Raw genomic sequence first — 14,789 nt, 5'->3', positions numbered from 1 at the left:
TGTTTTGACCTATGATTAGTATGTGTGCACATATATCACTTAAATTATTCAATATAATTATACTAAACTCTATAATTTCCAGAATACCATAATTTTACATGCTGCTTCGTTTCCGACTGTCACTCATCTTGTCTGGTATTCGTGCACCGCACTCCTCTCGGACACAGGTCGATGTGTCCTTGAGCAAAACACTTAACCCCAAATTGCTCCTGAAGGCATAGCCATCGGTGTGTGAATGAGTATTTAGATTAGATCTTGATGGGCAAAGTTGGCACCTTAGTAGCCTGTGCCATCAGTGTGTGAATATGTGTGTGAATGGGTGAATACTGACATTTAGTGTAAAGCGCTTTGAGTGGTCGGAAGACTAGAAAAGCGCTATATAAATTCAAGTCCATTTACCATTTAACATTTAAAAGAGCCGGCTCTTTGAACCGGCTCGTTCGCGATCGACACATCACCACTCTCTCTCTCAAGTGTGTTTTACTTCCTGGTCCTTCTTGTCAGGTTAGCTTCACGGTTAGCTGCTAGCTGTTAGCAGTGATGAGTCAGATGAGTCAGATGAACCGGTGACATGGATCAGTTTTAATCATCAGAGCTCATATCAGAAACGTCCGGTATTTATTTGGGGGGATGTCTCGTCACGTGCGTACCGGAGACCCTGAGGCTCGAGAGCCGCTTCTCACCGGAGAACACCTGGAGGAGCTGAACTCTGATGAAGGTAACATGTTGTTGCTCCATCACTTCACTTAATGAGGTTTAATTCATGTTATCTGGTAACTTTACTTACTATTTACTTACAGTGATGTAAAGTAACTAGGTACCCAGAACAGAGGGATCTTAATTAGGAGGAAATGTGCTGCAGATGTATTAAAAGTACAATATTTACCTCTGAAATGAAGTATAAAGTATAAACTAGTATAAAATACTCGAGTGAAGTAAAAGTTCCTCAAAACTTTAAGCTACTTAATTACAGCATTTGAATAATGTACTTATTTTTACTATTTTTTGTATTTGTTTATGTACTGTACTTAAATACCATTTTGAGGAACTTGTACTTGGCACACAAATATTGTACTTTTTTTTTTTTTTTTACATTTATTTGATGACTTTACTTTCTACTTATTATGTACTATTTACTTTAAGTGATGGAAAGTAACTAGTATAAAATAGAAAATACGTCAGTACAAATTCCTCAAAATTGTACTTAAGTACATCACTTGAGTACATGCACTTGTTTACTTACTTTTTATTCTGCCGAGTACTGTACTTAAGTACAATTTAGAGGAACTTGCTTGGCACACAAATATTGTACTTTTTTAACATTTATTTGATAACTTTACTTACTTTCCATCACTAAAAGTAAATTGGTGTTTAATAACCAGACACTCCGTGAGATGAAAAATATCCTCCAATAGTTCTCACCTTATTTAACTATAAGACAGTTATATCTTTGTTTGTTTTAAGGCCCCCAGAGCAGTTTTATTAATGCAAACATAACTAGGCACCATCAAGGTCTTACAGTATTTGCAGACTGTCAAGAAACACACGATTTGTAGTGTATGACTCAAAATATCCCTCAAGAATCATCTCTAGTAACTAAGTACATTTACTCATTTTGAGGAACTTTTTAACTTTTTAACATTTTATGCTAGCTTTAATTCTACTTCACTACATTTCAGAGGGAAATATTGCACTTTTAATGCATCTGCAGCACATTTCCTCTTTATTAAGATTATTCTGTTCTAGACTACCTAGTTACTTTACATCACTGAAAAAAATAATAAATAAAGTTATCAAATAAATGTAAAAAAAAAAGTACAATATTTGTTGTCTAGTTTATACTTCTACTCCACTACATTTCAGAGGTAAATATACTGCACTATATTTTACTCCACTACATTATTATTTAACAGCTGTAGTTACTGGTTACTTTTCAGATATTACATAGACAAAATATATAACAAGCTTATAAAACACATGCATGCAAATTGCTATGTGCATTTTTCACTTTTTTCTATTTTTTTACAGAGCAAATGATTGATTGATTATTGGGAAAATAATTGATGATAAAAATAATTATTATTTTCTCAACTAATCGGCTAATTGTTATGTCTATAAAATGTCAGAAAATAGTGAAAAATGCACATCACAATTCCCCCGAGCCCAAAGATAATCAGTATGATATTATATAAGACAAAGACAATCAACAAATCATCTCATTTGAGAAGCTGGGACCAGGGGAATTTTGGCATTTTTGCTTGAAAATAAATTACTTTAATGATTGATCAATTATCAAAATAATTGCTGATTCATTTTCTGTTAATCAATTAATCTCTTCAGCGCTACAAACTGTAGAAGACACGCAGAAACCAACCAGTACTCCTATACTGTAATACTTCCTGGCCCGAGCTGTTCTGTATATCAGTTAGTTTGTGGTAATTTGGTGAAAAACAAAATATTCTTAAAACTATCAACTTTACGTCTAGTGACAATTTCTTCTATTTGACTCCATACTGCGAGATGAGGTGTTGATTATCGCTGCATAATAAGACCAACGTCTTTCAGAGGACGATGTGGTCCAGTAGTAGAGTGCTTAGAGAGTTTCCCATCAGCTATCATTAATATTTCATCTCTTTTATACTAAGTGTGTGGTTTGATATGCACCAACAACAACATTAACATCTTAAAATATCCCTTTTATCTGGAAGCTCTTGACTTTGTTTGTGTTTGTGTTTTTTTTGCTGCTTTTTAGGTGAAGTCATTTTCGAAAGGAGCTCCTCAAACATCTCACGTGATGCCGGTGGGAGCGCTCACAGAAGATTAACGTATGAGGAAGCAGTAGAGGAAGCAGGTAGAACGTTTGATGGTGTTTTTGCTCTTAAACATAAGTACAATAAAATGTAAAGGTAAAAGTTAACATATTGTTGCAGCTTTGTGAGGGGAAAAACCCTAATATCTCACTTTAAACAGCAGGATTACATCTCTCTAAACTGAGAAATACATCGTCCACAAGATAAAAACATGGTATTTTTCCTAGTCTAATAAAACTAAGCTTTATAGTGTTTGTTTACAGTGTCTATAAAACATCCTGACATGTAATACTGAGGTGTCTGTTGACCGTAATGGGCAGGGCAGCTAGTCTACATTACTGTTGAGTAAATCAAAAATAGGTCATCAGGTGATTGTTTAATCTCTCTCTTTGTTTACTCACTCTTTGTTCTGCTTTCGCTCTCAGGTTTTGGTTTGTTCCATTGGCTGCTGTTGGTGGTGTGTGGTTGGGCCAACGCCAGCGACGCCGTGGAGATCCTCTGTGTGTCTTTCCTGCTGCCGACGGCGCGCTGCGACCTGCTGCTCAGCTCCTCTGACATGGGCCTGCTCACTGCCAGCATCTTCCTCGGTGAATCACAATCAGTTAATAAATCAGTTATTGTACCTGAGCTGACAGAAAAAAAATTAATCTGCAGTTATTTTGATAATTGATTATCGTTCCAGTTATTATTTATTTTAAGCAAAAATGCTAAATTTTCTCTGGTTTTGGCTTCTCAAATGAGCGGTTTTGCTGCTTTTCTTTGTCATATATGACAATAAATTGAAAATATTCGGGTTTGCATAAAACATGCATGTTAAAGACATCACTGTAGGCTCTGAAATGTTTTCTTTTCTTTACATTTTATAGATTAATCAATTAATCAAGAAAACAATCGACTGACCAGGGACATTTCACCTGTGAATACAATAACACAAGATATTTAATCCCCCGGAGCAACACCATGTTACCAGTAGTGCTGCAACGATTAATCGATTAGTTGTCAACTATTGAATGAATCGCCAACTATTTTGATAATTGATTAATCTGTTTGACTCATTTTTTACGGAAAAAAAAGTTAAAATTCTCTGATTCCAGCTTCTTAAATGTGAATATTTTCTGGTTTCTTTACTCCTCTATGACAGTAAACTGAATATCTTTTGAGTTGTGGACAAAACAAGACATTTGAGGATGTCATCTTAGGCTTTGGGGAAACACTGATTGACGTTTTTCACCACTTTCTGACATTTTATAGACCAAACAACTAATCGATTAATCGAGAAAATTATCAACAGTTAATCTAGTTACCAGTGAACGGTGGCATCTCTCTCATACCTCCGAAAACTTTTTGAATTAGTCACAATGAATGTGACTCAGCGGTGTTAAAGCGAAGAGCTAAAACTAGATGGAAAAAAACAAAAGGAAAATTAAAATATAGGTTGTTCTTTTGGTAAAATCCCGAATGTAATGACAAAATTATAAACAAACCCATAAGGTGGTGCAGTGTAGAAGGACTAACACTAGATTTTAAAAATGTTGCCAACATATAAAAAAAATGAGCCTGAACTATTGAATCTAGTTGTAAAATGAATACTATTCTATTTCTCTGCTACAGCCGTACTATCTGGCTCTGTGTACACTGTGCTCAGAGCTAATGCTTATGCTGGTTGTCTTTATTCCTGTTTTCTAGGAATGATGGTGGGCGGCTACATGTGGGGATACCTGGCTGACCAGAGGGGCCGTCGCCGGGTCCTGGTCGTGTCCCTGACGGTTAACGGGGTGTTTGGCGGTCTGGCCAGCTTTGCTCCGTGGTTCTGGCTCTTCCTGCTGCTGCGGTTCATCAGCGGCATCGGGTGAGCTCATGATTTGTATATGTTTTACATGTTTTCTTCTGAAGTTATTTAGCCGACGGACACACACACTGAATGAACTGTGTTTCCGTGTTTGCAGAGATGCACCAGGTCGTAGTTTTTATCCCTACAACACCTACATGTTCCCTCATGAAGGACATTTTGGGAAATGGTTTAAATCACTTGAGTTGTGCCCTCCTTTGACCAACCAGTGTAACTTTTTGAACTCGTCAGAACAGGCCTCCAAAATGAGTTGAGTAACTACTCAAGAAGAATTTCACCTCTGCAGGGTCGGCGGGTCGATTCCTGTTATCTTCTCCTACTTCTCCGAGTTTATGCCCCGACTGAAGAGAGGTGCGATGATCAGCTCTCTGGCCACCTTCTGGATGGCAGGAAACATCCTGGCTGCAGGTGGGAAGACTACTAAATAAAACAATATCTGTGTTGCAGGATAAAAACATCATTTTACCAAAGTTGTCAGCACAAGTGCACCGGTGTTATGAGAAGCCTCAGTCACATGATAACACTCGGTGTGTATTATTTTGCACGTTAGCCTGCTGGTGTAATGAATCTGCCTTTTAATGACATTTTGAAAAGCACAGATGCTACAAATAATCTTAATGATGGCTCTGCTCTGTTTAAGTGTTCTTGTGACATCAAAGGTTAACAGATCTCTTCCATTAGCCTTGGCTAGACAATTATATTTTCCATTTTCTCATTGAAGGTTTTGTTTCATTGATCTTTCTAAAAAGCTGAAACATGCTAGTGGAGTTTTCTGTCCATATTATATTACTGTTCATTTCAAGCTAAGATATAACATCATTTTGTTAGCAGTTAACAACAACATACAAGCTTAAATGTAATAGATTCAACATCTGAAAAGCAAAAAAAAGAGCTGCAACGTTTAAGCAATGAATCAATTAGTTATCAACTATTAAATTAATCGCCAACTATTTTGATAATCGATTAATCGGTTTGAGTAATTATTGAAGAAAAAAAAAAGTCAAAATTCTCCGGTTCCAGCTTCTTAAATGTGAATATTTTCTGGTTTCTTTACTCCTCTATGACAGTAAACTGAATGTCTTTGAGATGTGGACAAAACAAGACATTTGAGGACGTCATCTTGGGCTTTTGGGAAACACTGATCGACATTTTTCACCATTTTCTGACATTTTTCTAAACCAAACAACAAATCAATTAATCAAGAAAACAATCAACAGATTAATCGACAATGAAAATAATCGTTGCCCTTACTCCAAAAATAAGAATTTTGGAGATATTTCCTTTTTTTCAATTCTTATTTATTTATAATTTTTTCCTTTTATTCGATAGTGGGTAGCGATACAGACAGGAACTACAGGGAGAGACAGAGAGGGGTATGATACGCATCAAAGGGCACATTGCAGTTATAAAGTAAAAGCGTATCCACTAGGCCTGTTAAACCTTTCTTTTTTGTCCCTACAAACACATGTAGAAATTGTAAAATCAGTGTCTGTTGTAGCTAAAAAGAATCATCCAGTGGCTGAAATCCCAGAGCTGCATTAATACAAAGTTTAATCAGTTTGTTGTTGCCTTAAAACTTTAATGATGTTGATAAATCTCTCAAGGCTAAATATTTAGACTTGTTTTTTTTTTGGGTGAAATCATTCAAATAAGACAAAAAGAACACAGATTTCTTTAATGGAAAAAGTGTAGCTCCCTGTGTTTACTATAATGAGTGACTGTGTTTTGTCTGCAGGTCTGGCCTGGTTGGTGATTCCAAGAACCTGGGCTCATGTCTCACTGGGAACGCTGGACTTCCAGAGCTGGAGACTGTTTGTGGTGCTCTGCTCCGTTCCCAGCCTCACCTCAGCCCTCCTCTTCAAGCTGCTGATGCCTGAGAGCCCCAAGTTCCTCATGGAGGTATTTAAAGGCCAGACTAGTTCTCATGTTTGTTTGCAGCCTGCTGCTGTTTTTTACTCCTGAGCTGTCTTTGAGATTTCTGTCCCATCTTTGCCAGGCGGGCTGCGAGAAAGAGGCGATCCGCGTCTTCCAGCTGATGTTTAAACTGAACACGTGGGGGAAAGGAAAGAATTTACCGGTATGAACTAAATTATATTCTTATATGCCTGATTCATGATCATTGTTTGATGGAAAAAAACGTAATGTGTTAAGCTTAATTAGACAGTGAAAAACGATTGTACAAAAATATTGTACCAAAAAAAACGAAATAGTGCAAAAGGTGAAGTCAAAAGGGAAGTGATATTTGTAGTAAATTATTTGTGTGGTTTGTTCAAGTTCTCTAAACACTTCCTTCCTTCATTCTACTGTATAATAATGATGATAATAATCTACTACTGAAAGTGTTATGACTCATCTTGAACTCTTTTGAAGGAATTTGGTTTACGCATCAGCTCCAAGAAAAGAGGCGAAAAGGAGACCAGAAGCGGGGCTTCACGGAGAGAAAGACTCGCCTGCTTTTTAAAAAAGGTAAAAGAAATGTCACAAATCCGGACAAATGCCCAGTTTTATTCCAACAGCCAAAGATATTTAATTTACTTTAATATAAAACAGAAAAAGCTGGGAAAAAAATTATTTTAGAAGCTGAAACTGGTGAATTTTTATCATTTTTGCTTGAAAATTTACCAAAACGATTTATCGTATATCAAAATCACTGCTGATTATTTTCTGTCGATTGACTAATCGATTAATTGTTTAATTATTTCAGCTTCCATCCAGGTTTACTGTGTCGTTATTTGATTTAACATGTTAATTTAGGAGTATTCAACTTTTTAAAGCTGTTAATATACTGTATTTATTCTGTACATTTCAAGAAATATTCTTCTTATTTATACTATTCTTGCATTTATATTTAACACTCTTAATAGATCCCACTCCTCAGCATTTCTTTTATTCACTCATTTACACTGTGGTTATATATTGAATGTGTTCGATGCACATATTTGTACATATTTCTGATATTTCTCATTTCTTATTTATTTATATTTCTCTACATATATTGTGGTATATATTGTAGCATTATGTACATAATTTACATGCTACTTTATTTTTATTTTTGTTATATTTCTTAATGCTTATATACAGTATAAGAGCAACTGTAACGTCACACTCTCAGTTGTCCAGTTTGCCCGGTTGGTAATCCAACCTTCCAATAAACTAATAATTATTACTGGTAATTATTTCCTTGATTATTGCTATTTGTCATTTAAAATAATGTCTTTGGTTTGACTTGCAGGCCGTGGTTCCCGTTAAACGGATGTTTAAAGGTTCACTCAGATCCAGGAGCATCGCGTTGCTCGTCGTCTTCTACTGCATCTCCTTCGGGTGAGAAATCCCATCTGCATGTCTACATATAAACTTGTGTACGAGTTCAGGGCTTTTATTTATCATGTGTATTTTAAAGAGGACTTATTGTGCTTTTTCCCTTTCCTGTGTTGTATATATATTTTTTTCCCATGAAAAATGTCTGGAAAGATACAAAGTCCACTCCAAAGGGAGTTACTCTGCACAGAAACTCTGCTCCTGAACTGCCTGAAACGCCTTGTTTGAAGTCCCGCCTTTTCTTCTGTAACGCGGTGATGTCACCAAGTAACACATTTGCATAATACCTGCCTAGCAGCTTGTTTGGAATGCCCTCAAACAAAGCTAGTTAGAGCGGAGCTGGAGCAGAGTCTGAAGAGTTTGGTTTTGGTTGACCAATCACAACAGTGGGCCAGCTGACCAATCAGAGGCACTGAACAAAACTGCAAAAAAAAAAAAAAAGATGTTCCTCTTCAACAGCTTGTCTGTGATGCTTTTTACCAAACTACTGCGTTCTCAGTGTAGCACTTGTGCATTTAAGTATAGTTTTATATTAAAAACTGATCCATTACTGTGTGTGTAGTTACTACGGGCTGTGGATGTGGTTCCCGGAGCTGTTTGAGAGGATTGAGGACGGCGGCTCGCCCTGTGCCAACGTGTCCCTGACGTCTCCGCTCCACAACCAGAGCTGCTACCCGGTCAAGACAGCAGGTGTGTTTCTGGGATGACAAAGAATTTATGAAGCTTTTTATTGTAGTCAGCAAACAGAACGGGAAGTGAAGCACACATTTATAGCTCAGCCACAGAAGAAAGTATGGAGTTCATTTAGGGAATTATATTCCCTCGCCATCTCATAAAGGCACACTTAATAATATAAGAATAGAGTTAGAGAAGGTATTGATAACATTTAGAGGGGTGTTTAAAACAAAGGTTATGCAAAAAAATTAAAAAACACTGAGCTCAGGGTGCTTTTAGACTTGTGGATGCAGGTCACTTCATTTCTTTGTCTCAATAAATGTTGTTATTCTCTTGCAAGATAATCTACTTTGGTACCTTACATTTGAAATTCAGTTCTGACTCTGAAAGACAAACAGCACCAGATCATCAGACTAACACCCAAAGACTCCTTGAACATTTATATTTAAGTATATTGTGTTTCCTCTGTGAATTGGAGACTCTAAATTGCCTCTAGATTTGAATGTGTTGTGTGCGTGTTTTTGTTGTGACCTGCCTGGAAATGTAATCTGTAATGCTTCATTTTATGAGTCTGTAATTTTCTTATAATTTCTAAGAGGTTTCATGGAAATAACTTTATAATTTGATTTTAATCATAGAGAAAATAGCGACAGTGTTCAGTAGCTACGCCTCCATTTAAGAAACAAAGATGAATAAAGTTTACAAAATAAATGAATAATGAGTGGGTTTAAATTGAGCTTTTCTTTCTTTTTCCCAATAATTAGTACAAATTTACATACAGTAGTTCTTTCCAAGAGAACTACAGACCTGTAAAATAAAGCATTACCCATTGTGTCCCACCCCACTGCATGCTGGGATACATATGTAAGCTCCAGCCCCCTGCGACCCAGAAACAGATTAATCTGGTGTAGAAACCTGATGAATGGATGTGTATTTTTTTACCTGACAGTGTATATGGAGGGCTTCATCATTGCCGTATCAAACTTACCGGGAAACATCTTCACCATTCTCGTGATGAATAGAACGGGAGGAAAAGCTCTACTGTGTGAGTATTTCAGTTTTTATCACCATTTATGAACTTCTTTATCACAAGATCACGCTGCTAATAAGTGTCTATCAACGTAACCAGTCAGTTTTTATACCTTAAATGATGTCTGACCTTAATTCTCTCCACCTTCTTTGTTGCGTCTCCAGCCTGCAGCCTGCTGGTGTCCAGTCTGAGCGTCTTCCTCATCTACGTGGTCCAGACCAAAGCCCAGAGTCTGATCGTGTCCTGCGTCTTCAGCGGCGTGTCCGTGATCGCCTGGAACTCCCTGGACGTGCTGGGAACGGAGCTCTACCCGACCCAGCTACGGTAACTTTTATTAAAAGTTTAGCAAAGTTCATAAAAGTGTTTTAGATTTCTCTGTGGATTTAGATTTTTAATTACTTAGATATCTTTGTGAGTTCTTCTACTGAACTCCAATTAAATTATATCACTTATTTTTTTTATGTTCTGCCTATGATCTAATGTGATGCTTCCTTTTCTTTACTTTCTTCTTTTTCCAGCCTAGATTAAGATATCGTACTTTATTTTATTCCCTTCTAAATAGACTACTTCCTGTGTTGTTGTACAAGAGGTAGAAGTAGAAGGTTTATATGATTACATTTTGTCAGCGGACAAATATTAAATTAAAATAAATAAGCAGGAGTCTTCAGTTTGGTTATGCACCTATTAAATGAGCTCTGTTTTTAATACACCAACAGCTGCTCACCTGGTGTTTCTCTTCTCCCGTCTGTCTTTCAGGTCCTCTGCTCTCGGTTTCTTCACAGGAGTGGGCCGAGTGGCGGCCGTCATGGGTAACGTGGCCTTCGGGAAGTTGGTGGACACGAACTGCGCCGTGCCGGTGCTGCTGGTGTCGGCTTTGCTGCTGACCGGAGGACTGGTGGCTCTCCTGCTTCCACAAACCAAGCAGACTGAGCTCACCTGATCAATCAGAAACTACCTTTATAAATAGATTATTATAAAACATCCTCTTTAACGTCCTCATGGAAGCAGACGGGAGGGTCGCTGCCTTTGTTCTGTGATTGTTATCTCCTGTTTCTGCTCTCAGACGATGTTTGAATCCTGTGCCTTCTGTCGTCCTCCTGTGCCTTTATACGGTGCCTCGTTTATAATGCCAACAATAAGAGAAATTGTCAAAAGACAATAGGGACGGTCTCCACCTTCCATGAATTACTATTCAGGGAGGTGAGTAAGGAGAAAAAGAAATGTAGTTGTACTTCAGTGTAAATATTGTGAGCTTGTGAGGATTAAAATCCTTAACAGATGTGAATCAGAGTGTGAAGGACACCTTTAGAAAGTTTGTCAGTATCAAACTCTTATCTTCTAAGTCAAAGAAGTAGTGTTGAACATGATGTTTCTGGAGTATAATCGGCGGTGGCATTAAAGGTTCAGTTATAAAAAGTCACCTTGAACTCAAAAAGGATCTTGAAGGATGTTTCAGGATTTTTACGTGTTGCGTTTGACTATCTGGTTAGTCGATCTATCGGTTAAAGAAAAACACTGCACGTTCCACATCTGTTTTACTGTAATTTACTATGTAAAATGAAGAATCACAAGTGTCCTCCAAATCCCATGTACATCTTTATGCATACTGTAGGTTTGAGAGGCGACTCGGGACTCATTCTGAACCCAATCTGCCATTTTGCTGCACAAACTGGACCACACCAGTTCATCCGCATTCCTGTGGAAAACCAAAGATCACAGTTTAAAAAGGACCAGAAACGGTACAGACCTTTACTGTATATCTGAGTTGCCACATTGTTGATGGGCTCATATTCCCATCAGTTATTCCATAAAGCTGTCTGTACTGAGACTACTGAAGAAGTTTGTTTTTAAAAAATAAACTCTTATTTTTTGTTCATCTCAGCAGTGTGTGTGTTTTACTGTAATTTCACCTACACTCTCATACAGCTCAGGTTTTACTGAACACCAGCGGTGGAGGAAGTTAAGTTAAGGAAGTACTTAAAGGAACAGTGTGTAACATTTCGGAGGATCTGTTAGCAGAAATGGAATATAATACACTATGTTTTCATTCGGGTATAATCACCTTAAACTCATGTTTTCGTTAGCTTAGAATGAGTCCTTCATATCTACATAGGGAGCGGGTCCTTTTCACGGAGTCCGCCATGTTTCTACAGTAGCCCAGAACGGACAAACCAAACACTGGCTCTAGAGAGAGCCTTCACGTTATGTTACCTGAAGGCCACCGTAGTTCTCCGACACACTTGTGAAACTGCGGTAACGTGAGCCGCAGAGTGTAAAACCGTGGTACTGCCAGCCGGCGTCTGACTTCCGTTGCTCCTAAAGTAGCGTTATTAAGGTAAAGACGACCTCTGAGCGAGGCGAACGGTGTTACCACGGTTTTGCACTCGGCGGCTCACATTAACGCAGTCGTGGAAAGGGAGGAGTGAGCAGAGGGGTACTCAGTTGGTTGCAATCTGCAACCACACCACTAGATGCCGCCAAATCCTACACACTGTACTGTCCGTAAACTGTTGCACCAATACAACAGTATCAAAATACTCCACTACAACTAAAAGTCCTGCATTCAAAAACTTCCTTAAATAAATGTACATAAGTAGTATCAGCAAAATCTACTTTCAGTATCCAGAGTAAAAGTACTCGTTCTGCAGTAAAATGTCCCCTGTAACTGATATATATTATATAGATTACATCATTAGAATGTGTAAACAGCATTTTACTGTCAGAAACCGCTGGTTTAATGTTTAGCAATATGTTTTTATAAGCTTATTAAATGTTTTGTTTATGTAAATCTGATTCCGAAAAGAACAGATGTAGTCAAGTAAAGGTACAAAATTTCCCTCTGAGATGTAATGACGTAGAAGCATAAAGTACAGTAGCATAAAATGGAAATACTCAAGTTCCCCAAAATTGTACTCAGAACAGTAGGATATTTGAGTAAATGTACTTACCGGTAGTAACTTTCCACCACGAAAAAATGAGGGCGTCTCCTGAAATGTTTTGACATTTTAAAGGAAACATTCGGGAAACTCAGAAACTCTGAATGGATGGATTATGGAGTATATGATTTAAGAAAATACAGAAGACACGTGAGAATGTATCTGTATTTTTTATTTGTATAATAAATAAACTTGTAATACTTCAGGACCACATTTCACAACCACACACACGAGTATGAATAAAACATACTTTGGATATTTGAAAGCCGATGCAGTTTGCCAGACAAATAATTGTATCCACCTGTTTCTGTGAAAGCAGTCTCTCTCTTTCAGTGGGTTTTTACATTAAAAGTAGAATTTCTTACTCTTTACATTCTTCATCATGACTGTGATGCAGTGTGACTGGATATTTCAGGTCTGACTGGTTTAAACGGTAAACAATGCAACAGGTACAAAAAAAAAAGGCCAAAATAAAACTGCTGCTGCCGCTCAGTTTTCTACGACGAGGGCTGAAGTTTGACTGTAATGTACTCCTTTGGTAAAACACATATTCCAACAGTAAAGAAAACAATAAATAAATAAATACACAGATAGTTTGTTAAAGATAAGAAAACATGCAGCTGCTGGACACATGAGGGTCCGTAACAAAAGAGAAGCCACATCATGACCTCTGACCTGAAATCAAAACAAAAGGCATGAAAACAGTCTCGCCTGACAAATGACATCAAGGTAACACTCAACTTGAAAGAGTTCTCATGAGCACTATTTAGATTATTATCTATAGGTATTATAATTTATACTCATAAACTAAATGCTCACCTTTAGCCTACATAGTCAAATCAGATTTTAGAGAAAGTTTGTTAAATATAGTAAATGTAAGATATGTTTAAAGTACATTTTTAGCAGGGAAGGCTGCAGTTTAATCCTAAATGAATATTAAGTTAGATAAAACCACTCTTATGTCTGTATGTTAGGCTAAATATGTAGTTAGCAGCCCGTTAGCTTGACATAAACACTGGAAACAGGGAAAACAGCTAGTCTTTTTCTATCCAAAAGTAATAAAATCTGCCTACAAACACTTCTAAAGCTCACTAATCAACACTTTATATCTTGTTTGTTTAATCCACACAAAAACCCAAAAGTAAAAAAACAACAAATAGTACTATCTTGTTACTTTTGGAAAGAGCTAGCTGTTCTAAACTGAGCTCGTCTCCTGACGTCAGCTAACGGGACAAACATGAGAGTGGTGTCGAGCTTCTTTATCTAACTCAACAATAAAGCAAATATTTCCCAAAATGTTGAACTATTCATTAAAAAAATCCATTAAAAGGTTGTGTTAAGTCCAAAGTTTCAATTGTGAATTTGGTAAAACATTAAACGATCGACAGAAAATTAATCGGCAGCTATTTTGATGATCGATTTCAATCTTTGAAGCCCAAATGCAAAAAATAAAACAAAAAAAAACTCTGGTTCCAGCTTCTTAAATGTAAATATTTGCTGGTTTTAATTTGAATACATTTTCTTAATTTTATATAGTATTAAACTGAAAGTTTTGGGGTTTTATACGAAACAAGACCTGATGGAAGCTGATATTTTCTCACATTTTATGGGCCAACGATGAATCAATGTATCAAGGAAATAATTTGGAGATTATTTAATAATTAAAATCAGTTAAGCCTGAGAATTTGGTGACTTACGTTTAAATTTGTTTCAGTATTTTTTAAAGATGTTTCTGCAATTCTGCCATAAATAACATTTACAGTGCATCAGAAATTTGTGAGAAAGAGCTTTCTCAAGTAAATTTATGAATTTATTTTTCAAGATTTGTATCATGTAGCAGTCGAAAAAAACCTAATAATTTCCTACTTATTATCCAGGGTTAGAATATCATGATGTGTTTCTTGAAGATTTCAAGTCAAGTGTCATTTTGAGTCATTTTGAAAACAGCTAGTTTAACGTTTGCCAGGTCAATATTCAGCGCCATCACACCCACACACACTCACACCTTTACTTATAGTAGCACTGTATTACATGTTGCAATACATACAATAACATTTATACATCTTCAGGTTTTATAAATGCCCCACTTATTGTAATGAACGTGTGCACTATGACAGCGAGGCAGACGCTTAAAATCGCAGAATTTGAGATGAAGATCCGTCTTTATTCCC

General features: G+C 36.9%; 1 protein-coding gene across 1 annotated transcript; it reads left to right on the top strand.

The window, feature by feature from the left end:
* The first annotated feature begins 479 nt into the window (after window positions 1-479).
* Window positions 480-11,558, top strand: sv2 (synaptic vesicle glycoprotein 2). The gene is made up of 13 exons (XM_074633919.1): window positions 480-718; window positions 2,753-2,851; window positions 3,236-3,397; window positions 4,497-4,659; window positions 4,946-5,067; window positions 6,395-6,558; window positions 6,656-6,736; window positions 7,030-7,125; window positions 7,892-7,980; window positions 8,540-8,667; window positions 9,602-9,697; window positions 9,847-10,006; window positions 10,439-11,558. Exons 1-13 carry the CDS (start codon window positions 631-633, stop codon window positions 10,620-10,622), a joined length of 1,632 nt encoding a protein of 543 aa, XP_074490020.1. The 5' UTR covers window positions 480-630; the 3' UTR covers window positions 10,623-11,558.
* The last annotated feature ends 3,231 nt before the right edge of the window (window positions 11,559-14,789 follow it).

This window comes from Sebastes fasciatus, chromosome 4 (assembly GCF_043250625.1).
Source record: "Sebastes fasciatus isolate fSebFas1 chromosome 4, fSebFas1.pri, whole genome shotgun sequence".
In the NCBI taxonomy this organism is placed as follows: Eukaryota; Metazoa; Chordata; class Actinopteri; order Perciformes; family Sebastidae; genus Sebastes; species Sebastes fasciatus.
This window is presented reverse-complemented; position numbering and strand designations above follow the sequence as displayed.